General features: G+C 37.0%; 1 protein-coding gene across 1 annotated transcript in view; it reads right to left on the reverse strand.

The window, feature by feature from the left end:
• The window catches only part of UNC5C (unc-5 netrin receptor C), a 334,341-nt gene that overhangs the window by 97,098 nt on the left and 212,096 nt on the right, over nt 1–25,147 (reverse strand). The window contains exon 3 of the mRNA XM_081960098.1: nt 9,863–10,006. Within this exon, the coding sequence (XP_081816224.1) occupies nt 9,863–10,006 (144 nt within the window). The remainder of the gene's footprint in view (nt 1–9,862; nt 10,007–25,147) is intronic.

Consider the following 25,147-nt stretch of genomic DNA (forward strand, 5'->3'; position numbering starts at 1 on the left):
AAATAATTTCTTAGCCAGTCATTTGTTGAAATGGCACACTGCCATTTTGCTTTGTGTGCATGAATCCAGAAGGCACTGAACAAAGTTGATGGGTGTAATTACTGTTAACAAAGAGATGACCCAAGGGCTCTTAAAAATTGGATTACTTCTGTCAAGGAAGTTCAACCCATTGAAACTGAAGGCACCTTTTGGTTCTCCTTTAAAACATTTTTTTAAATAGAAACATAAATATCAAATTCAGTTGTAATCAAGTGTAACCTAATTGACTGCTAACATTTTATAAAACCACTTATTCTCCTTATTATTCCTTCACTTCTCCTTAGGGATGGGCATCCATTATTTTTTTTAATAAATAAATAAAATACCTTGGATCGACTAGCAATATATTATTAGTTGAGATGGTTCATTTATTCCCCACACGTGGTCAATAACTTTTTATATATACATTATGATTATGATATATTAATTTGCAAGTTTGGACGATTTGGAGTAACAATAAAAAATGCACCACTTTGTGGTCAGTTGTCAATAGGATTCAATGGTATGTGGACAGTATTCAAAGTTAAGTCAAGCTGTGCTGTTGGTTAGAAGTAGCCAAACCATCACAAAGAATAAAGCAATTGCCTTGGATTGCAATGACAACATAGACAGAGTCCCATCTTATGTCCCTGACAATCACCTTTAATATTTCCTTTTTTGATCAGTGCTTAGCTAGTAGCAATTTTACTTTCTCCAGATATTTTCCTTCATGATATCATTGACAGCATTTCTCTGTATATTTGAGCCGAAAGATACTAGTACAAATGTATCTGCAGGACAAATACCTATAGTATGTGTTGTTCTGTTCCCATGATACAACTTGGTGCACTGCGGCATTCGTTGCTACAACCAGCCAGCAGTGCCAACGGAGAAATGAACCACCAGCAAGAAATTGGAGGGCAGAGCAATTAGCCTGCTGCTTTAAAGTGTGTAGTTGGAACTGTTCTGTATTAGCTTAATCTGCTGTTGAATTTATGTTCTGCTGCCAGCCATCTTGGGTTAAAGGGCTGGATAGAAACTAATCAAGGAGAGAACCAACCTAGAACTGAAGAGAAATTTCCTGACCATGCAATTAATCAGTGGAACGGCTTGTCATCAGAACTTGTGTGTGCTAAGCTAGAAAAGAAAGTAAGGAGAAGCTATAGAACCCAGACGATGCACTATTAAATGAAAAAGGGGGGAAGAGGGGGAAAACAGAAAAGAAAATATTAAATATACAAGTATATATTCAAGAGCGAGATATAAAGGGGGGAAAACATAGGATAGATTAGCGAAGGTAAGGGAGTGAGAAATGATACTAAATTATATTTGGGTTTGCGGAAATACCATCCCAAGAAAACATAAACTGAGATTTGAAAGAGATACCTATAACAACAGAAAAAGAAAGGGAGAGAGGAGGAGAGAATGAGAGGAGGAGGGGAGAAAGAAGAAAGAGGTAAGGAGAGGAGGGTGGAAGGGAGAGAAAGAGAAGGAGAGAGGGTAGGAAGGGGAAGAGGAAGAGTAGGAGTTGGGGAGAGGTAAGGGAAGAAAGAAGGGGAAGGAGAGGAGGAAGGAAGGAAGTAGAAAAGGGAGGGAGGGAGAAAAGAAAGGGAAAATAAGGTGATGTTACAACAGGTGGAAGGGGTGATAAATAAAGCAACCCAAACTGTACATTATAACCTATTAAATGGAATAACAAATGTGTAAGAATGACAAATGTAAAGAAGAATGACAATTATGTGAATGTATACTTAAAATGGTATGTAAGAGAATAAATTTTTTTTTTGAAAAAAAAAAGAACTTGTGGATGCTGCGTCACTGCATTTTAAAGAAGAGACTGGACAGACATTTGCCTGAAATGGTGTAGTGTTTCCTGCTTGAGCAGGGAGTTGGACTAGAAGACCTCCAAGGTCCCCTCGAAATCTGTTATTCTGGACTGAGAATTTCTGAGTTTAACTACACAATCACTGACTTGGATCAATCTCTTTTTTAGCTTAGTTTATGACAGAGTTATTTAAGAAATAAATTGATGAAAGATCATCCCCCTTCCTTTACATGAATTTGTGTCGCAGGTAGAAAGGTAGAATATACATGAAATAAAATGTACTTTTTACACAGGCACAAAATATACTAAAAACCCTTCACCGCTTCACACAGCTTGCATTTTATTTATTTTATTTATTATTCATATTTATAGACCGCCCCCTCTCCCGAAAGGGACTCTCTCTCCCTCTATAAAGATTATTAGGGCACTGTGCCATTTTAAACTTAGGATGACAAAGAGAAAAATACAGTAATAATTGCAGTAGCATACATAGATACAGTGATAAAGAACGTCAAGATAATAAACTAGGAACATTTATATTTACTGCAGTGAAAGAAAAAGGAGTATACTTGGAATAGATAAAAATCTAAGCTCGTTCCTTGAGTCTGTTTTTGGCTCTCTAAAGCATTAATTCAAACTTGAAGTTAGCGTACAAGTTTTTAATCTTCCCCGTTCCTAACACACTATGTTTATGAAAGAATCGTTCAAGAAACAGCTTTATTAACTTGTAACAGTGATAATTTGTTGTTACAGCTTCCATCCAACCCGAACCCTGTTTTGCCTGCTGAAAAAAGTGACACAGACAGCCACAGAAAACATTTCTTTTTCTCACACACACACACTCCGGAGGGAGTTTCTTTTCTTTTGGTTTATTTCCATCAACACGGAATGATGTGATGTAACACTTTAAATGACACCATTACTCTCCACCAGGTCAGTGATCTACAAACTAAAAGGACTTCTAATATCGACTGGCATAATAAGATGTAATGTCCTTAAAGCACCCTTTGGAGATTATTGAGTGAATAATATCCTTTTTAAAGAAAGGGCGTAATTATGTATTTACAAGGCAGCTTGTTAGCTGCTTCCTTTTGTGCACTTATAATAGTAGTCTACTATTCCACTAGAGTAACAGGCACCGATTACCTGTGAAATTGGCTTATTGGTGGCAATTCCATTAGTAAACCAAGTGTGTGTATGTGTGTGTGTGTGTGTATGTGTGTGTATGTGTGTGTACACACTAGCTGGATACTCATGCTCCGCTACCGAACTATGTGATTGGGCTTCATAAATCGACACTTACAGCTTGAAAATTAATGAGTAGTTACGATCGGCTTCTCCTCTCCCCTTCTCTCCCTCAGGCTTGCTCCACAGAAGCCTCTCCTCTCCCCTTCTCTCCCTCAGGCTTGCCCCATAGAGGCCTCTCCTATCTTATCCCCTTCTTTTCCTCACTCTAACTCCTTAGCAACCAAGTGTTTTCAGGTGGAGAGGGGGAGTAGAATGTCTAAATAAATATAAGTATATATTACAAGTACAAAAAAGAGATAAGGCTAGTGTTGATGTACTATTGTTGATGTAAAACTACAATGTCTGTGTGCTTTCCTATGCAGAAGTCATGTTCTTGCTGTGATTCCAGTCTTTTGCCTACCATGTGTTAACAAAACCTTTTTGTCTAAAAGAAAGCTTTGATTCTCCCCCCCCCCCAATTTATCTAATGAAAGAATTGCTTACAGTGTAGAAATCAGTATTGGCAGCTGATTCCCCCCCCCCCCTTCAGTTTTCTGTTGGAACTTTTAAAATCCAGATCTAATGTTATCCTCCAGGGTTTATGTGGTCTGTTATGATTATTGCACTGAATGTATTTGCATATCTAAAGTACTCTTCCCTAAACTGGTACCCTCCAGTTCTGTCGGGAAATAGCTGTCGGAGATGCTATTGAGAATTCTAGGAACTTCCGTGCAAAACTCTTGGAAAGTGCACTAGCTTTGCAGATAGCAAGTTCAGAATAAGTTTCGGCAAATACAAGCCTGTGCCTGAAAAACTCCCAACAACAGTGAGATTCAACTCATTGTTTATGGCATAAATTAAAAACAACCTAAAGTTCTCTTTCTAAAAATATGCAGTTCCATCTCACCTTCCGTGTATTTACTTTCTCAGAGCATTCACCCACAGTTCTTCCGTTAATTTTTATTAAAATAAGTTTAATAATTTAAAAATATTCTGGCATTAAATTCACTAAAATCAAGGTGGTTGACTAAACACAAAGTCATTTCACATACAGAAATCTTCCTATTAAAATATTAGTCCAGTGCATCTTAATAGTTCCCTAGTTTGGTTCCCTCAAGGTGTGTTGGACATAATCTCCCTAACCTGCATGCCATCCGTGACAATGGCTGAGAAGGGTACATCTACAGGCCCTCAAGTTAGGAACAGCTACTCCATAGCAATCTTGAAAAAATACAAGATGCAATCATATTTCTGACTTAATCTGCTCCATTTAGTAATAAACTATAGGAAGTCTCAATCTTACAAAAACACAGAGTTATATATCTGAGAACCGCAGGAAGTAAAACTGAAGATTTATCAACTAAAATAATGTTGTGTGTTTCTAACAAGTAGCCTCTCTTTTTCTTTCAAGTTATCTATTTTCTTTTCTATTTTCTTTTTACATTTGAAACATTAAGTCTTTCTAATAAACCAGGCATTTCTTTGCCAGTTAAGATCAGATTTTATTTTGCTTTACCGCTTCTATTTTAAATTCATAATTCATAGCGAATTTTTCCCCTTTAAAAAATGGTCACTTAATCTCTTTCTGGTACCTTTGCCGGACTACGATGGAAGTTGTTTATGGGTAAATCATGTTCTGCATGTTCTGCAAAATGTGATAAGAGCTAGGTGAAGTGCCTTCAAGGCACTGGTAATACAAGGGTGACTAATGAATAAGCATGAAAAGCAGACTCTTGTCTGCCAGGAAATACAGTAAATGTAAACTGGAAACATACTGTACTATGTTGCATTACTATCAAAAAAGCAGATGGATTTCTGCCCTTGGTAGACTTTAAGGACTTATTTCTTTCACTTGTATTCGTCAGCAATCCCAGCTAAGACTTCTAAAACAAATGCAGCAAAATTCTATGATAAACTGGAATAGCTTGTATTTATATTTTTATGGAACAGAAATCTTGATTTTGAGAAAAATAGCCATGCGTAAGCACCATCTTCAATACATAATTTCAAATTCTTTAACTTTAAAGACTTTGGTATTTAAATATTTTAACCACTGGATCAGGCTAATTGATTTTTTTACATGTTTGCATGCATACCACAACCAAGGGTTTGTGCATATTTGGATTTGGCTAACGTATGATATTGCAAGTTTCTAAGCTCTCATTAGAAATAATAACTTAAATACCTTGTCGTAATTACTTTCTGAAATCACATTTCATCAGGCTTTGGTATTTAAATATTTTAATCACTGGATCATGCTAATTATTATTATTTTACATATCCTTGATTTATTATCTAGATTGAATGTAAACAGAATTGTGATAAAATCATGAAACTTTGGTCATAATGGAGACAGTCAAGGTGTCCCGCTATCCTGTAGAGTCTGCAGCGATAGACTTTTCTCTTTTCCTTCTCCACCCAACATAAGCTTAGAAAGGGCACTCTGTATTTATAAGAAATCTACCCTTGTTGTAATTTAAATGTTGTGAATGACCTGTGGTGAACATTCTGCATATTTCACTAAGATTAAGTTTTCAGCACTAAGCCTACCACTGCTACTGTTTCATTTTAGGCCAAGAGTTTGATCTTGTAACAGTAATTATTCTGCCAACATAAAGTAGAGGATTTTCACACTGCCCAGCTCTCCAAAATAACCAGTGTAGGTATTTACCTAAAAATAGAAGTCCAAAAGCATATTAACCACAATCACTCCACGCACACACGGAAACTTATGACTAGTTTTTCTTTTTCTTTCTTCTTTTCCCTTAATTACTTGCATTTTATTCTTTATACTATTTATGTTGTTTGTATTTGTTGTCATGGATTGCCTAGTGGCCTAAAACCAATTTCGTTGGATACTAGGAAGTTGAATAAAAGGTTCAACATTACATGAAAGTCCATGAATTGATAGTTGCATAGTGATCAAGGGACATGAAGAGCTAGTGTATCCCAATTATCTAATAAGCCACAATTTTTTGATATATTTCTCTTTGGCTCGAATCAGTACATCATACTTAAGTGAAGTATTTAAAGAACTTCAACATAGAGAGGAGATATCATCCATAAATCTTGCTGTAGGAAGCTAATTACAATCATACCAACTACCCTGATACGTAACCCTGATACATTAGATAACAATAACTTCAATTAAAAAATCTAAATATGATATTCTGGCAATCTGTCATGAGTACCCTGGCAAAAAACCAAAATCAAATAGATTCCATAATTTAATGTAGTTTTCTTAAAAAAAAAAATCTCAGCATTTAAAACAATGTATGCAGCATCTTGGACTCTTTACTAGTACTTTAAATGAATAGTTATTTTGACATTTAACAGTCAGAAACCTCCCCAGGGGCTAAATATATGCTTGTTGCCAAAAACATACTCTCAGTAAAATGCTATAGCTTGCATCTTTTGCTTAATAAATAGTTATATACTTGTTACTGGGAGATATGGAAGCATAGTTAACATGCAGATGTTTATCCATTTGAGCTTTAAATATCACAGAAACATTACATATATACATCTAGCAGCAAGCCCTACTAAACTCACGGCAGCACAGTTTTAGTAGACAAGATGATTGATTTACTGAACGTGAGGTAAATCATGCAGATTTGTTCTGTGAAGTCTTTTTCTGTAAAAATCTGTAAAAAGCACTTTTTTTAAAATCAGTGCAGATATTCCTATCCAGTCTTCTGCTTTTTTATAAGTGCTATAAAATAATAATAAAAAATACGCAGGCCCCAGAATCTACTGAGAGGGATAGCAACCTATAACAAATGCTGATTGCCAATGCTGTCTCATCATTAAAAAAAATCATATTCCATCCATAACTTTAGATCCACAAAAAGAAATATGTTATACCACTCTAGTCTAGTTTCATGTGTAAAATAAGTATGTTATATCTGGAAAATGCATAGTTAACAAAAGACAAACAAAGTGCACTGCTGATTCAGGTTTTTAGCTAGTACTGGAAAAAATGAGGTGTGTAAAAATATGCTGGGTTGAATAGCACCGGGTCAACTTGTCAAGTTAACATTTTAATTTAAATATGGTTGACTTCCATTTACTAGAAATAGGATAGAATGGATGATATGCAACTCTTATGCAACTGATGGATGAAAAATGCTCCAATAAGAATAAATATGATGGTTTTTAATTCATTTGTTAATGTCATTTCTAGATGTGGCAGTCAGGTGATAAAACATGTAGCTCTGGCTTTTAAGTTTAGGATTAAAAAAAAATCTGTGTACTTCTGTATAAAAAAAAAAACTAGGTCAGTGATGGCTAAACATTTCCATGGTGAGTGCCCAAAGCACGCCCGCGCACGCCCGAATGTGCATGTGTGTGCATGTGTCCAAACCTCTGAAATGCAATGCACATGTGTCTCCTCTGCATACCCTCTGCCTTCCCACACATGCGCATGCCCCCGCCTCCTGCACATGCCCCACCCCACACACATGCACAGCAGAGACCAGCTGGCCGGTGGGAGGCGTGCGCACATGCTTGGCAGAGCTGGGCAATGGCTTGTGTGCCATCAGAGACGGCGTTGCATGCCCCACGTGCCATAGGTTCGCCATCACAGACCTAGATAATCACTTGTTTATCTTAATTTCTTGCACTAGTAATCAGTTGTAAGCATCACAAAAAAAATCAAACAAATCTCTACATGAAACTAAAGAAACAACAAAAGCCCCAACCTTAAGCATTAGTTAGAAATTTGAAATTAGGATTTAGTAGATGATATTGAAACAAAATATGTGTCTTAATAATCCTTTTTTATGAATTATTTTAATTACTTTTACAGTGTTTCATGGAAAAATTGCACATTCTGATAACAGGATTCTGGAATTTATTCATAGAAGTGCGATTCTCTTTCACTAAAATGTCAGGCTAAATGCCCGACTGATAGTTTCCAGTGAGCATTCACCAAAACATGTTTATTTCACTTCCCCAACGGCAAAGAAAGGCTGACTCTGAGTAATGGCCCTGGCTTTCATTGTTAAGTCAGAGTAAACTCATTTTATCCACATGATGGTAGAATGAGAATCTCCAGTGCAAATAATGCTTTACAAGAAAGTCTTCTCTTTGAAAATTAATGGAAATTAAATATTTGTATAGTAAGGTGAGTATCTGTGTTTCTGTTCGCCTTGAATAATGTCCGGGAAAGAGGGAAGAACAGAGTAGAAGAAATAATATACTATTAAGATGGATGTAAGTTAAGGACCTTTTTGCAATCTTATTCTCTATTTAAAGCAAAATAGACTGTTATCCATTCTCTCTTCACCCTATTAAAAGCAGTGGAATGAAATGATTACACAGATCTAATCTACTATCATGGATTGTATTTATCCTGTCAAAAGCTTTATTTGGATAAAATAACTATTTGTTTGACTGCAGACAGTTTCTCTAGATGGAAGGCCATTAGTCACAGCACACTTCAGTTCTGACAGATTAATGGACCTACATGGTGCAACTCTAAAGTTCATGAATCCATCAAGGGAAATTCATATCCAAAGTTGAACTGTGAATTTTAGAAAAATGAAACCTTATTCATTTTCATTCAAACTTCAGCACTAAAAGAAGTTTTCACACTATGTTTAACAATCAGACTTATTCCCACTTTTTGCAATTTATGTTCAGTGTGGTAAATAAATATGGAGAATCAAGTGACTAAACTTAAGAGGTTTTATTGCCAAGTGGTGCAATGCTTTTCAGAACTGGAACAACATTTATCTTTTGAATGACTTGAGAATTCCATATATGTCAGTAGAGTCAGCACAAAAAAGCAGCAGAAATTGCTTTCAATATTGTTAACAGAATAAATTCTATGCATTTCATACTTTCACCTTTGTCACATTAATAATTCAATTCATCTAAAATTTTTGGAGGAGCTCTGAGGTCACAACTGAGGTTATAACTTGGATCTTCTATTTTCTTGATGACATTTTCATTGGCAATTGATGTACCACACTACATTTGAGAAACCATTATGCTGAAGTTGCAATTATTGTTGTTGATAACCTGGAATATTCATTCAGTTACTGGATCATAATCTTTCTGTTAACTAGGATCAAACTGTCAACCTTCTGAGTGGGAGAGGAGTGCCTTCACTTCTAGGCCATGACTTTACTCATTATTAATCAAATTTATATAGCCACCTATCTCCCCATTTACACTAAAATGTAGAATGTATACTTTTTGAAATATGTTGTTCTTTTTCACTCAGATTTGAATTACTTTGTACTATTGATGAAATTTTGATCTTAAAAGAAATTTCACAAAAGTACTGGCTACTTATATTAAGTATTACTTTAAAAACAATAACAAAACTACCATATTTTTTAGGAGTATAAGACACACTCCCCCCAAAAGAGGGAGAAAATTTGGGTGCATTTTATACATCAAATGTAGCCCTGCCTACCCTTTGGCCTCTGCCTCCCAGAAATTGCCTCCTTGCAGCAAACAGCAAACAGTTTCAGCTTCACCACAGCCTGATTTGCACAAGCAGCTGATTGTCGGCCTCCCGACCATCAGCTGTTTCAGGCTGCAGGAACTGCCATTGCCTATTGCCGCTTCCACACGCCCCATTTTTAGTCTCCGCATCCCATTTTTGGCCTCTGTGTGCCCTATTTTCCATCCATTCCCATCCTCACCACCTGGAACAGGTGGAAAATGGGGCTTGCGGAGGCCGCAATAGGCTATGAGAATCCCTGCAGTCTGAAACAGAACTTTAATTTGATTACAGTATTTAAAAAATCTTCCTAGCAAAGTAAAGAAGGAAATACTTACATGCAATACGGACATAGGCCTTCCTACTCTTGGTTGTGCCTGCAGAACTCCAAGCCACACACTGGCACCAGTAATCTTCGGGTCCAAAGAGTTCTTCAACTTGTTGCCGCGAAATCTCAATGCTTACCTCTCGAACAATGAGTCCTACCAAAACATAACCAATATGTCTGCATTGACTTCAGAATTCGACATTTTTTAGCAGTAGGCAAGTAACTCATTGGTATGGAAAAAGGAGCTGTTGCATGACAAGGAAATATTTTGAAGACACCTTTGAAACACATATACTTTTTTTAAATATGGTTTTTAGACTCGAAGCTGCTTCAGATATTGAAAAAGAAAGAGGAAGTGCAAGTCATTTGGAGATCCTTTCTCAAACTTCAAGAGACCATTCAGAGGGAAGGATTTCATTTCTATGATGTAATGGAAAACTGCCCAGGACAACTGTAACAAAGAGTCTTAAGAAGGACACAAACACAGGGGATAGAAGACACCTTGGACCTGCCAGTCGTCCATTTCTAGGAACATGATGTACATGTTTTTTCTGTCTTCCTCTGTAAAAAGCAAAGCTGGTGGAAAATCTGAAAAACTCATGCTTTATCGAAGAGCCCACCATAAATTTTTTGGGACCTGTTCATGTAGTTGCTCATTTGCTTCTTATTATTGCCACCCACTTTCTCACTTACTGTCCCAAAAGTGCTTTTTCATGAGGCAACTGGACTTTCTTGGTTTTCTTTGAAGACATTTGGCTTCTCATCCAAGAATCTTCTTCAGCTCAAAACTGAAGAAGCTTATTGGATTAGAAGTGATGCATCTTCAAAGAAAAAGAAGAAAGACCGGTTGTCTCTTGAAAAAGCATCTTTAGGACAACCATAATCTGGATGACTGAGTATCTCCATAGACATTTCTCATGCACTCTTCCCATTTTAATCCAGAGGAAATAAACAAAGCAAAGTAATAGAATGTATCTGTAACTACTGTGCTTCCCTGAAAATGACCAGGTCTTATTTTCTTTTAGGCCCCAAAATATGCACAAGGGCTTATTTGCAGGGTTGTCTTATTTTCAGTGCCACAGCCACAAGGCGGGATGGTGGTTGAACTGCCTGATGGGCACCAGCAGCCATGTGCAACAAGAGCCTACATAGCCACCAGCCCATTTCTTCCGGAACTAGTGTCACACCGGAGCAGGAGGCTGAGTGACGGAGCCAGGCTATCCACGCCCCTTGTGGCGCTGGCCCACTTCTTCTGGAAGCGGGAAGAGGAAGACAAGCGATGTTCTGATGATGCTGCCATGAGGCGAGGTGGGGAGGGGGTGGAGGACGAGGCAGGTTGGGTGGAGGATGACACAAGACAGGTGGAGATGGTGGATGAGACGAGACAGGAGGATGTGAAGGGTGGGTGGTCGGCTGCGCATGCACTTAAGTAGGGCTTATTTTTGAAGTAGGGTTTATATTGGGTGCACGTACAGAAAGGTCTTATTTTTGAGATAGGTCTTATTTTCAAGGAAAGAGCACATTATTGAGGAAATGACGAAGAGAAGAAGAAGGGAAAATATGCATTTTCATAAAAGATACATGTTACATAGTTATACACAAAATTATAAAACAAAGTTAAAATAAGTAGCAGATTATTGCCAGTGCCATAAAATTAATCAGGTTGTGCTCACTTACATTAGGTGGGCATCAAATAGCTTTTAAACTGGATGATGTTTTCTCATTCTTAAAAAAAAATATTTTTCACATAGTGTAAAGCCACTCTACTGGTTGCAAAGATCATAGATATCTAATATAATATACCTCAAGCGTGCACTTTAATTAGAACTTCTAGAACCTACCCAAGATTTACAACATGCCGAGTAGTCTTCATTTACTGATCCATACTGTGATTTTAAATTACTGTATGATACTGAGTGACAAAGAAAAAAACACAGCCCTTCCATTGTTGATAAAATATTTATTCATACATTTCACATCCAAGGGCTTGCTATAGAGAGCTTCTATTGTTTCAGTTATTAGATTTGAGTCTATTTTTTATTTTGTTTTTATGTATTGGGTCTACAATAAGGCCTATATTTGTTTTAAAGTGCCTGTGCCAATTGGAACTTCCTTTTTCTATTCTTGTGCTTTCTCTTATTAGAAGAAATTAACTGTTGTAATTGCTATTGCTTAGTTTATATCCTTGTGACCTTCTTGAATTGCCCTCAAAAACAAATGTGCTAACATGCTGTCTTCTCCGTAAACGAGGAGTCATAAGTAGCTTAGAGCCTGGATAATGTCAACAAAGCTAATGGAATAGGGAAGAGAGGGCATGGATACAGATCCAGGTGTGAGTCTACACTCTAAACCAATGTGATGAGAGTCTTCAAAAGCATTCCCTTCCTTCGAGGGAATGGAAGAATCTCATTTCTACTTGCTTGGTGGAAGGGATCTTTATCATATGTTTTCTGACATGTGGCCCTTCCTTTCAGCTTAATGTATACATTTTCTTTTTTAGCAATAGCCTTTTTAACCCATTTCCGTGATGGCAAACCTATGGCATGCGCGCCAGAGGTGGCACGCAGAGCCCCCTCTGTTGGCACGTGTGCCATTGCCAGCTGCTCTTCTGGTACCCTGCGTGTGCGCCATCCAGCTGGTCTTTGTGGGTGCCGGAGTGCCGGAAATTGCCCTGAAAAATGTCCAAAAACATTCAGGTCATTTTTCAAACCATTTTCAGGCCGATTTTCAGAGTGTTTTTGGCCTGAAAATAGCCCGAAAAATGGCCTGAAAAACAGGCTATTTTTTGGCCTGAAAAACAGGTTGTTTTTTGGTCATTTTTTGGGTTGTTCCCAGGTTGTTTTCTGGCGCTCCAGCGCCCGCGAAGACCAGCTGGCTGGACCACATGCACACGCGTTCAAGTTTGGGCACTCGGTGCCCAAAAGGTTTGCCATCACTGACCTACTTCATCTTTCCATATAAGGTATACTTGACAAACACAGAGCAGATCATACATACATACATACATACATACATACATACATACAAACAATATACAACTCTTGTATCTGCACCTAGGTATATTCTTATTCTAACAATTCTTATCACTTTTATTGCCTATAAATAAAGCTAATTAAATATATATTTAAATTTATTCTTTGCTTTCTCTCATATTATAAAGCAAGCAAGGTATTTATGAAGGAAATACTTTGCTTGCTTGTCTATTATGTTGCATGCATGAATGAGTGTGCCAGATGAGTAATTCATAGTCCCTAGATAGGTGATACAAGCCAGAAGTACTTGGACATATGCTCTGGATCCTACGAATCAAATGTTTTAGGTCACAATTTAACCTTAAGCTATTTTAGTCTGTGTTAGCAATTTCCCCCCCTCTTTTGTACAAGGGTTTCTTATTCGGAGTTCAGGAGTCAAGTTTTGTTGCCCCTGGCTCCAAAGACAAAAGAGGCCTAAGGTCTGTCTTTACAGGGGAAAATTGTGTTCTGCAAAAGCACTGATTACAGAAGGCACACAGTGTGAAGTAGACTATTGTAGAATTGTTAAAAGCATCAAAACCCACCTAAATATGTTGGCAGTAAATGTGTCTCCAGTTCATAGGCTACAGTGGCCACAGAAGTGGAAATAAAGATTATTACAGAGAGGGAAAAAAAGCAGGAATGCATCCTGAAACCTGCCAATTCCAATAAGATCTCTCTCTCTCTCTCTCTCTCTCTCTCTCTCTCTCTCTCTCTCTCTCTCTCTCTCTCTCTCTCTCTCTCTCTCTCTCACACACACACACACACACACACACACACACACACACCAACAAGTTATGATATAAGGCTAGCTAGCTACCTTCCTAGCAACTAAATCCAAAAATCTAGATGAAATGTCAGGGAAAAAAAGCAATAAAAAGCAATTAATGTAGCATTCTTCCCACCAAATCTTTACCAGAATCTGAAATCTTGTGACTTTTTCTTAAGACAGCCTGGTAAAATACTGTCACCCATTAGCATGTTTCCATGTAAGGTGCATGGAAGAAGTTTTAGGAATAAGGTTAGAAACACATTTTAGAGAGTTATTCACATTAAAAAAAGAGATGTTTATCAGTAAAAATGCCTTAAAGTATTAATGGCAAGAAGATTTATTGCTAGATGCTAATTTCTGAAGTATGATTGAAAGATTGAAAGTAGGAAGAATTTTCTGGCACTAGATTATTTTTGTTCCAGGAAAATACCATTTTTTTTAAAACAGCCCTGCAATCCCTTTTTATTGGGGGGGGGGGGGAGTCAGAGCAACTGAGTGGAGCTGAACATTTATTGGCCGGATGCCCTTCCTGATGCTTATGTAGAGTTCACAGCAGATATTTTCCCTTTGAGCCCTGATAGAGATACATCTGTCACTGCCTAAGATTGAACTCTCACCCTTTTGAATGGGAGGCAAACATCTTCATCTCTAGGCCACCACGCTGTCCCTTACTTTGGCTTTAGCCTCGCCAAATTTTAAGGACGCAATTGTTATATTTATACAATTTCACAATACACTAATATTGTAAGTCAGTATGAACTCTGTTATAAACAGTAACAATTTCAAACTGTAACACTAAAACAAACAGAGAGACTGAAACAGCTTTCTGCAACAACTTGAGGAATCATCAGATAGTGCTTGGACTCACATAATGTGACACAACATAGTTGTGTTGTTTGGACTCGGACTTATTGTGTTGCTGAAGCCAGCCATTATGTTTTTTAAAGACCTTTTTATGGCTTACCACACTGCTGCAATAAAGTTCATTATGGCTTATTATTTAATTGACTTAATACAAATTGTGTGAACACAGCTTGTGACATCTTGTTCGGTTGCGGCTTTTGTTGCATTTCTTTTTCTTGAAGCAAACAAATACATCAACAAAATTTATTATTCTTGGCATTTTATCCTTCAAGCTGTGAACTATTTTGCATAAATAATACTTCATAATAGCATCTTGTGAAATTAAAACACTCAAAGTGTACTGTGATTTAAAGGAAGCAACACAAGAAAAACTATATATATAACTGTAGAAAAACTAGTTATATATATATTAGTGTATTTGAAACACCTAAGGCATGGTATTATATCCTGCTTTCCTCTGAAGAGTTAGTTTGACTTCAAAAAAGGTCTCAGATATGTCCTTTCTTCTGTTCAGAGTATGGTTTTATTTAGAACTGCAATTCTCTCTCAATTGATGTTTTTTTACCTATTTTCCCAAAATTACCTTCACTGGAGAAGAGCCTAATGCTGGGAAAGACGAAGGGCAAAAGAAGAAGGGGACGTCAGAGAATGAGGTGGCTGGATGGAGTCACCAAAGCAGTCGGCGTGAGCTTAAATGGACTCCAGGGGATGGTAGAGGACGGAAGGCCTGGAGGAACGTTGTCCATGGGGTTGCAATGGGTTGGACACCACTTCACAACTAACGACAACAACGTTTAAAATGTGAAGAACAATTCAATAAGAACCACCTTATGGCTACAAACCTGATCCCTAACTATGGCCTTGCTATTCTTCCTATGCAGACTGCAGTTTCTAATTGTTTGCTCAAGATAAGAAACAGACGGACAGATGGTCCATAATAACAGCATTATGATGTTTTAAATGTTCCACTCTCAGCTTTTTGTTGGGGTTATTTCAGATCATTGCAATAAGAAACAGCTTTTTAGTGTTTTTCAGCACTAGTTGCCTTCTAGCTATTACAAATTATATTTCTTCTCTTCCTTGGTGGGCTCTTTTTTGTTAGAAATTTCCAAGCGTAGGCTAAGCAATCATTGCATAAAGTTGTCTTTAAAGCCTGCATAAACTGGGTATGAGAATTTCTTCAATTGTACAATCTTCAGTTGTGCAACGTATGATCCGATCATCTCCAGTTGTTTTTTTTAACAAGGTAGTGCGTAGTGTTACTGCTTTAGAAACCCAACCTCTTGCACGCTTGCTACATTTCCAAAAACCAGCTTTCATTTTGACAAAAAGCCAAATTTCAATAGTAATTAAGACCTTCAGCTCCAATCAGTATAAAGTAGTCAGTGCATCCAGTGCTGTGGCTCAGTTATCATGGGTATTTATGATTGGAAAACATCATGACTTATTCATAGAATTTTATGAACCTCTTTAGAAAAGCTACACAATGCCTTTTGATTAGTAGTGCTAGGAAGGCTGGCTGTGAGATGCACCCAAAGCCTGCCTCTGCTGTTGCTTCAACCCACCAAGATACTCATCGCACCATTAAAGAACTGCTTCAGTACTAGCTTACCTGCTTGTATGCAATTCTTTATGCAACTTTAGGCAATCACGACAAAAGGCATTATAAAGAGAGTTAGCTCAATTGGTATGTTAATATTTATCTCTGCTGAGAACACAAACTTGGCTTACAATAGCAATGTGTTAGCAATACATGTATAGAATTCATCTAGTCTTTGCCACAGTAGTTTGCTTCAGAAACAGCAAGTCAAACTAAATGATTGAATGCAAATATATCACTTCAGTAACTAGGGCTGAGCGTTTTTTCATCCGTGTCTCAAATCAGCAAACCAAAACTTATCACCATTTGCCCATGAGGTTGAAACTACAGTACGGGGGTGTCAAACTCGATTTCATTGAGGGCTGCATCAGGGTTGTGTTTGACCTTGGGTGCCAGGGTGGGCGTCACTGGGGTGGGCATTGCCAGCTCGATGCCACTCATGTCCAGGGTACCTATGGTGCCCAAGTGCTAAGGCAGGACTTCCCTCAGATCCTCCCTCCCTCTCATTATAATCTCCTTCCTTCCTTCCTTCCTTTTATTTTTTCCTTCCCTCTTAATTTTCCTTTCTTCTTCCTTCCCATCTTTCCTTCTTTTTCCTTCCTTGGACTCTTCTCATCTTCCCATCTTTTTCTTTTTCTTTCCTCTTTCCCTTTCTTCTTTCCTGTCCCTTCTTGGATGCTCAAATGCAAAAAGGGAAATATTTCTTCTTTTGTTTTGTTTTTAGTTTGATATGTTAGCACTGGGAACCCATTTTCACTGGCAGAGGGCTGCAGGAGGCCATTGTGGCCGAAAATGGAGCCCAGGAGAGCCACATGCCGCCCTCCCGAGCTCCATTTTCATTGGCAGAGGGATCACAGGCTGGTCCTTCACATCCACTCAAGGATGGCTCTGTGAGCCAGATCTAAGCACCCCATAGGCTGCGGGCCTTGACACTCCTGCACTAGTATGACAACTCTTCCTTGGTGTACTAAAGAAAATTAAATTTAATAAAATATCTCTATGGGCATAAGGTGTGATATTGTAGGTTATATAGGATATGTTTTCCTTTGTGATCATCTTTGCAAATCCTGTAAAAATTGTATCTTTGTTCTTCATATGAATGCCTCATACAGACAATTATATTTGTGAAGGACATACTTGTCTGCTTATTTTATTATTGCTGCTAGAGAAGCAAACAAAAGGACTTTTGATTTAATAGTAGCAGCTATGCCGGGTTTTTTTTAATGGATCAGAGATCTATTCAAGCATTTTCTTAACTCCATCCCTGTTCTTTAGAGAAAAACATGTTTTCCACTTCTGACTAGATGGTTTAATATTGGTTTATATATACGCAATCACACACACAAAAAGAATCTGTCTGCACACCATCTGCTCAGATCTCTTCTTGAATAAGTTTCACAAAACAGGTAGGCAAACTTTGATCTGGGCCTCAATATTCTTTTCTGGGTCCTTGAAGCCCTCTTCCCCCTGAATTTTACAGATCATTGGATTTTTAAGGCACGATAGCTAAATACCAGCAGTGGAGGTTCAAAACATGAAAAATTTAAAGCCATCCAAAATATCTGTCCAAATTTGAATCTTCTTTTGCATCATTGACTACTCCACTCTGCATCAATGTCCTCTGTGTTCGTCTAGAACCTATCAAATTTAGCATGAATTCCAATGAGACATCCTCTTGAGAAAGGTGATGGTGATGAGAAGGCCAGAAAAAAACAAACAAACAATGACCTCTTGGTTCTCATAAGCTGAGAGTAGATCAGTAAGATATCAATAATAAGGTAAAGGTTCCCCCCGTACATGCGTGCTAGTCATTTCCGGCTATAAGGGCGGTGCTCATCTCTGTTTCTAAGCTGAAGAGCCAGCGCTGTCCAAAGACGTCTCTGTGGTCATGTGGCCGGCATGACTCAACACTGAAGACGCATGGAACACTGTTACCTTTCCACCAAAGTGGTCTCTATTTTTCTACTTGCATTTTTTATGTGCTTTTAAACTGGCAGAAGCCGGGGCAAGTAACGAGAGCTCAGTCCATAACGCGGCACTTGGGATTCGAACCGCTGAACTGCTGACCTTTCTGATCGACAAGCTCAGCGTCTTAGCCACTGAGCCACCATGTCAATACTACTGACCATTAATTAGAGTTTATGCTTAATTAGAATTTTAAAATAATTTCCATTCTTTTTGTACCATATTTAAGGGTAATGAACATCCTGATATCCTTTGTAGGGAACATCCTAAGCATATTGCATGGAATAGCTTTCTCTTTTCTTCCTATTAATCCTTGACTCACAACAGTTCATTTAGTTACCAAAGTTACAACAGCACCAAAAATAGTGGCTTATGACTATTTTCCACACTTATTCTGTTGCAGCATCCCCATGGTCACATGGTCAAAATTCACACGCTTGGCAACTGACTCATTTTTAGGACGGTTGGAGTTTCACGGAGTCATGTGGATCACCTTTCTAATGACCCTCTGACAAGCAAAGTCAACGGGGAAGCCAGATTCACTTACTAACTTAACTGCAATGATCCATTTAACAACTGTGGCAAGAAAGGCTGTAAAATGGGGCAATATTCACTTAACTGTCTCACTTAGCAACATAAATTTTGGGTCAATTTTGGTCATCAGCCGAGGACTACCTATATCTGCATTTCTTTATATGTATTGATTAATTTAGTTTATCCTTTCTATTTTTCCTCAGTAGGAATGTGTCTGCTAGGTTAAGAGCATAAATCTAGTTATTGGGGCAGCTTGTCATGGTACATGATTTGTTTCACACCATGAAATCATAGTTGTTTTGGGGAAGGGAAGTGGGGAGGAAACTGTCCTTCTATGTCCTTACCAGAGTTCCAAGCTTATGTATACTTGCTGGGAAAACTTAACATCTTTAGTCAGCTTGGCAGTTCTACATGCTGAGTGATTATAATACTACACCATTAAACAGATCTGCTAGGAAAAAGTTATCAAATTGAGCATTCCTTGCACACTATGAAACCACTAATATGAAAACAAAAAGAAGTAAAAAAAATGAGATAATTGTTTCATCTAGTGCCTAGCAGATGAGTACTGGCATCAGTCATCCATTTTTATACATAAAATTCACAAATGAATAACTGCCAGTAACCTCTGAGAAAAATCCAGGAAATTGCAAATTTGCATGCATTAATAAATTTGCATAAATTCAAACACCAGGGCTCAGAAGCATGTGCTTTTCATTTAAAGTTATGTCATAACAAACTTAATTGCAGGGGATTAATTGTAGGAGTTCGCAGAATGCTCAACAAGAGTTGCGTACTGTATAAACAGCTAGTAATTAAAATTGTTAATGAAATGCCTTGTATTTTCATTTGCAGCTCTGGTTGGGTTGTTTTCCATGGTAGAAAACAATAAAGGCACAGAATTTGGGAGCACTGGGACTTATTCATCCATCATGTACATCTTTATTTCCAAAATGATGTAAAGACATAACAGAATTTTCTTTCCTTGGGGAAAGGTCATAGTTAAGATTTACATATTTATTATCCTAATATTTCTTAGTGGGATTGGGAAGTATTTCTGACTGAAATCAAACAATGGTGTACAAATTATTGCAGACTATGCTGCCATAATGCTTATGTGCATTTGAAGGCTGCATGCTGTTTTGAAATTGATGCCTATGTATATACTTGAGAAGAGTGTTTACTAAGGATGAAAAATGGAGAAGTTTAAGGCATGCACATGCTGGTAGATAGATAGTAGATAATATGTATTCTGTTGTGAAAAATGAATGCTTGTCAGCAGAAGTGCATAGGATAATGCTTCAACCCATTTTGTTATATGAAAATGAGTATAGCAGGACAAAAATAAAAGTTGGATGTGTAGTAGGAATTGGGATATGTTAGAATTATGTTAATGTTATAATAAGAAGAGATAAAACTAGAAGAGGTTGGAAGAAGAATAAAGTGATACTGAATAAATGTGCACTGAATACAAAAGAGACCACTGAAGTTTGTTGAGATTACTTGTTCATATAGAGAGAATGAATGAAGACTGAATATGTCTCTATTTCTCTCTATCACACACACACAAACAATGAAGAAGGAAATATTTATTGGTTAAAAGGAAAGGGGAGGTCAATAAAATGGACTGAATGATGAGATTTTCGGGGGTTAGATGATAAGTTTAGACAAAAATAATTTATGAATCAGTGTGTGGATACGACAGAAACAATTGTTTGCAAGAATGGAGAAAGTATTCAGGAAAACAGATAGTCTATTGATTGATTAGTCTGACAATCAGATCAAATGCAAAACATAAATAAAATATAGCGTAGAAGTCCAGGATAACAGGTATAAAAGGAACCATATGTGTTAAATACAAAGAATCAACATTCAGGTAAATATATCACCTTTACAATCTGTTTGATATAATGGGTCCTTGGCCAACTGCCTTAGCTATAAACATAGCAGTTCTACTCACCATGTATAGAACAGATGTATGCGGGAGAATAGTGAATAATACTTAACTATATTTTTCTACCTCTCACTATTTTATGTTTAAATTTCTTTACCTTATTGTTCCCTACTTTTTTCCTGTGTTTTCCTCCCCCATAATGTTGCTTAGCTTGAAACAAAATTGAATGGGTATGTATTTTGGGGGGTGCCCTCGGATGGGGGGGGGAAACATATTTGTGGGCTTCTAGAATGTGGTCCCATTTTTATTCAGGCACGTCAAAGTAGACACTATATTTTTGCTATACAAAAATTACTAAATAGGATCCATGTGTAAAAATAGAAGAAACACTTCCAAGGAAAGCAAAAAATGAGAGTCTACATCCAAAGAACCTAGTTATATATAAAAATCTGTTGTGTATATCTATATCTATATCTATATCTATATCATCTATCTATATCTATACATTTACAGTTATACACATTTTTACACTTATGGAAGTTTTTGGAAATATTCTAGTAGACCCATTAGAAAGAAATAGAAATGTTTTGCTAAGACAAAATGGTTGCTATAACATAGCTACTATTTGGCTTTATTTTCTGAAATGGTCCATTTATTTAGTTATTTATTTTTTAAAATTTTTTGTTAAGCATGTATTAGACAACATATATAAGTATAAACATGATTTTGGATACATGAAATGGATACGAATAAAAAGAAACATTAGGACAGGGACGGTAGGCACTTTGGTGCGCTTTTATGCACGCCCCTTAAAGACCTCTTAGGATTAGGGTGAGGTCAACAGTAAACAGTCTAAGGTTAAAGTTTTGGGGGTTTGGGGAAGAAACCACAGAGTCAGGTAGTGCTTTCCAGGCATTGACCACTTCGTTGAACAATAAGTCACAATGGTTGGATTCACACAAATGCTAAACCATAAATGACATCTTACAAATCACATTGGTTTATCCCAATTATTCAGATCCAAACAACCCATACTCAGAGCACCATGGTAACCTAGCAATTGTGATGGATATATTTGAATGTGCATACGTAAGAGGAAAAGAGAAACTCAATCCACTTTAAACTATGGTTAACCTAGCTATGACTTTGCATCTCTTTCTGGTGCTAACCTTCCTTGAGGTTAACAAAGCAAGTAAAAAATAAAGTTCTACATCAATAGCAACCTTAGTTGTTGTTATCAGTGCATCATATCTGTATATTTTACTGGCCAAATAGAACAGCAAGTGAACATTGAAAATGATTTCTTACAAACTTTTAAATAAATAGACCTGAGGAGATTTCATTCAGAAATATACAATTAACAGTGAAGTAATTGAAGTTCTAGTTACTAGTATAAACTTACATGGAAACCAAACATTTATTTTGATTGGGTAGTTGGAGGAAATGCCTAAATTTTTCAAACATACAATGCTTCGGAATCTTCAGGCTAAGACTTTTTCTTTTTTTTGTCATTTAGACTGAAGAAAGGAAAATAGTTGAAGCAAGTAAAATTTCAAACGAAATGCTGACATACCGTTTTAACACAGATTTTCACGAATTATCTTGTAAGTGATATGTTTGTATGTTTAAAATAGCTACTTCTTTTGAGACCTGAATAAAATATAGCATATTTCCTCAGATGTTATTTTGAAGCTTCACGTGAAACAAAAAAAGGGGTGATGTGGGGCAAATTTAGCACTACTAAAATGATAGCAAGCAAGAAATCTCGTCACTTGACATGTTAATATTAGTGTTGTTTGTGTAATTAATTATCTGAATAGCAAATCATTCTGTGATCTCAAGAGCTCTGTTTCTGTCACCATTGTTATTGATTTGGTTCATTCCTATCAGCACTGTTTAAAACCTGGGAATAACTAGGAACTTTATTCCAAAAACTTTGGAATAAAGAGTTGAAATACCACATAAATAAATATACCGTTAGAGAAAACTTGGTAGAGGTTGTCTATACAAAATTGAGAAGCCTTTATTCCAATCCCAAATCATTTTTGAGATAAGATCTGATCTGCCCTAGATATGTTTTATTATTGATTTTACTCTGATAATTCTAATCAGTATAGTCAGAACATATAGTTGGAGACCTCAAAGCAGTAATGTATCCTATTATCTTCACTACTGGTTCAATAGCAGGAGCACAAGTGCCCACACGCTTGTTTGGCTCATGCGCAGCACATCTGGGCATGCACAGAACTTTATGTACATGCACAGAGATCTGTGATGATATCTGGGTGAGTGGCCAGAGCCTCGCACTGCTGCCACTACTGGTTCACCCGAACTGGTGCAAACTGGTAGAATACCACTTCTGCCTCAAAGGGATAGAAAGACTTCCTTATGTACATGGCATTATCTATCTTACCACATCTGGAATTTAATATTTAGCTCCTAAATAACTTCATGTTCATTTCTTAGTCCTGAGTCAAAGGAATAGCAGGCCACGAGTTTGACACCCTGGTATAGAATGTCACTGTATACATTTATTTGCATATAGAACTGAATATAGTAGGTCATCTCTTCCCAATGTTTCACTATATAGCATACATTTTGGGATTCACCTCCCCATCCCATGCAGTTTGTAAACAGTCCTCTGGAATTATGGGGATTGTGGTATAAATATATCAGGAAAGCATGCAGGTGAAGTAGAGTGCTGCAAATATCTTTGGCCTTCTTGGTCAGCAGCCTGAGAAAGTAATTCAAAAAATAAAAAATTATGAGCAGAAATTTATTTAAGAGATTTATATGGCTGACCATCTTAAGTAACTTTGAGTGGCTTCCACTGTACATCTGTGACAAACAGACTGTACTGCTTGGTTTCCCCTGTCATTCAGTGGCTTTTTATTGTCACATTTGGGGATTCCCTATGCAGAGCTTTGGAGGATTGTTTTATAAATATAAAGGAGCAAGGGGAGGAAAGGTTCAAGCTGAGCTCTGAAGCAAAGAAGAATTCTTCTTGACAGAAATCTTGACAGAAGGTGCCAAGAGTTATTCTTGCATTAGTTATTCTTGCATTTGACAGCATGGATATTCTGCATAGATAAAATGGAAGCTGCAAATGACATAGAAAGAAGGGGAAAGAAAGTAAGTTTCGAAATTGAGTTTCCTAGAGACTACTGCCTTGAGCAAACTTCTAGAAAAATATGTTCACTCTCTTATTCCTGGTTCAGTGGATATACATGCTGTTTCTAATGATACAGCTGTTTGGAACCTGGGAATACATCCCAGACGTAGCTTAGCATTTACGCAAAACTGAAACACTTTCAAGCAGTTAAGGAAAGCCAAGGAATCCCAGAGTGTATAGGAAAGCACAGGAGCCCTTTAGTACTGCTTGCCAGAACACACTGAGAAAATTAGAAATGTAAAGAGGCTTATCTGGCCATTCGTAAACTCAATAAAAATTTGCCCAGCAGGGTTATGACTTATTTATTATTTTATCTTATTTTCAAAATGTGGTTTTGAAATAAACACATTTTTATTTATTTATTACAACTCCCCCTTTCCCAAACAAAACGAAACCCCTCTACCACATACATTTTGAAGGTAGTATTTTGATGGAAAATGCATCATTCCCACGGCTTGCTAGTGTGTCACAATTCAGGGAATGGCAAAGGCACGATAGAAATAAGTGTAATCGACACAGTGACACAAGGGGTCAGTGGGGAGCCTTACTGAATGTTTTTGCTGCTTCTTAGTTCATGAAATGATGAGCCGGAAAATAAGGAGAAAATTGCTCGTAGAGTCCCTACACCTACACATATTTCTGGCCTGTTTGAAGATCTTATTCCATTGCTAACTTTGAAAGGAAGGAAGATGTCGTCTCAAAAATTTCTTTATTGCCTATTTTTTTTTACTTTTTCCTAAGGTTGTTGTCAAGCAAATCGACTTCTTCCAGAGAGGCTGCAGCTTGGGAAATGCAATGGCTGGTCCCAAATTTTAAGCATATTCAAATTTCTAAGAGGCAAGGTGTTTTTAATTCTTGACTTGATTATCATAAGGGGAATGAAATGAACAGGAAAGTGAGTCACTGAAGAATATAAAAAAAATTACTGGATGAATTCAATAACTTCAAAAAATGCTTATCTGTGTATGCCATATGAAACCCTGGTTAAGTTCATTGGTGTCCCTTTTTAAACAAAGTATCAGTAGCCATGTTAGCTTCTTATGAGAAAATTGATATATAATCCAGTGAGAATAAGGCAGTTTCAAATCTGTGTGTACACTTCAGAGGGCTGTGGGTCAATGGAAAAATATTAACCAGAATAATTTTCCAGCCTTGTTTCCAATTTAGTATTCTTGTAGTTTTTTCACTAACAAAATGGGGAATAAATGTTATATATGATTTCATTTAGTTTCTCTAATTCTAGATTTGTTCTACACTATTTCTTCATAACTTCACAAATGTGGTACAGATATTTTCTTTGCACAACTTTCTCTTGATATTTTAATATTTTCATTTTGAGATGCTTATTTTCCTAATTGACACTTCTTGTATATTTTTATTTTTTTTAAAAAAAAAGGAAATTGAAAGCTTTACCATATTATAAATATATTGTTAAAATGATATCTGGAACTTATTATTAAATGACGGAGGTTCAGTTTTGTTT

Source organism: Natrix helvetica (assembly GCF_964273705.1).
Source record: "Natrix helvetica genome assembly, chromosome: 7".
Classification (NCBI taxonomy): Eukaryota; Metazoa; Chordata; class Lepidosauria; order Squamata; family Natricidae; genus Natrix; species Natrix helvetica.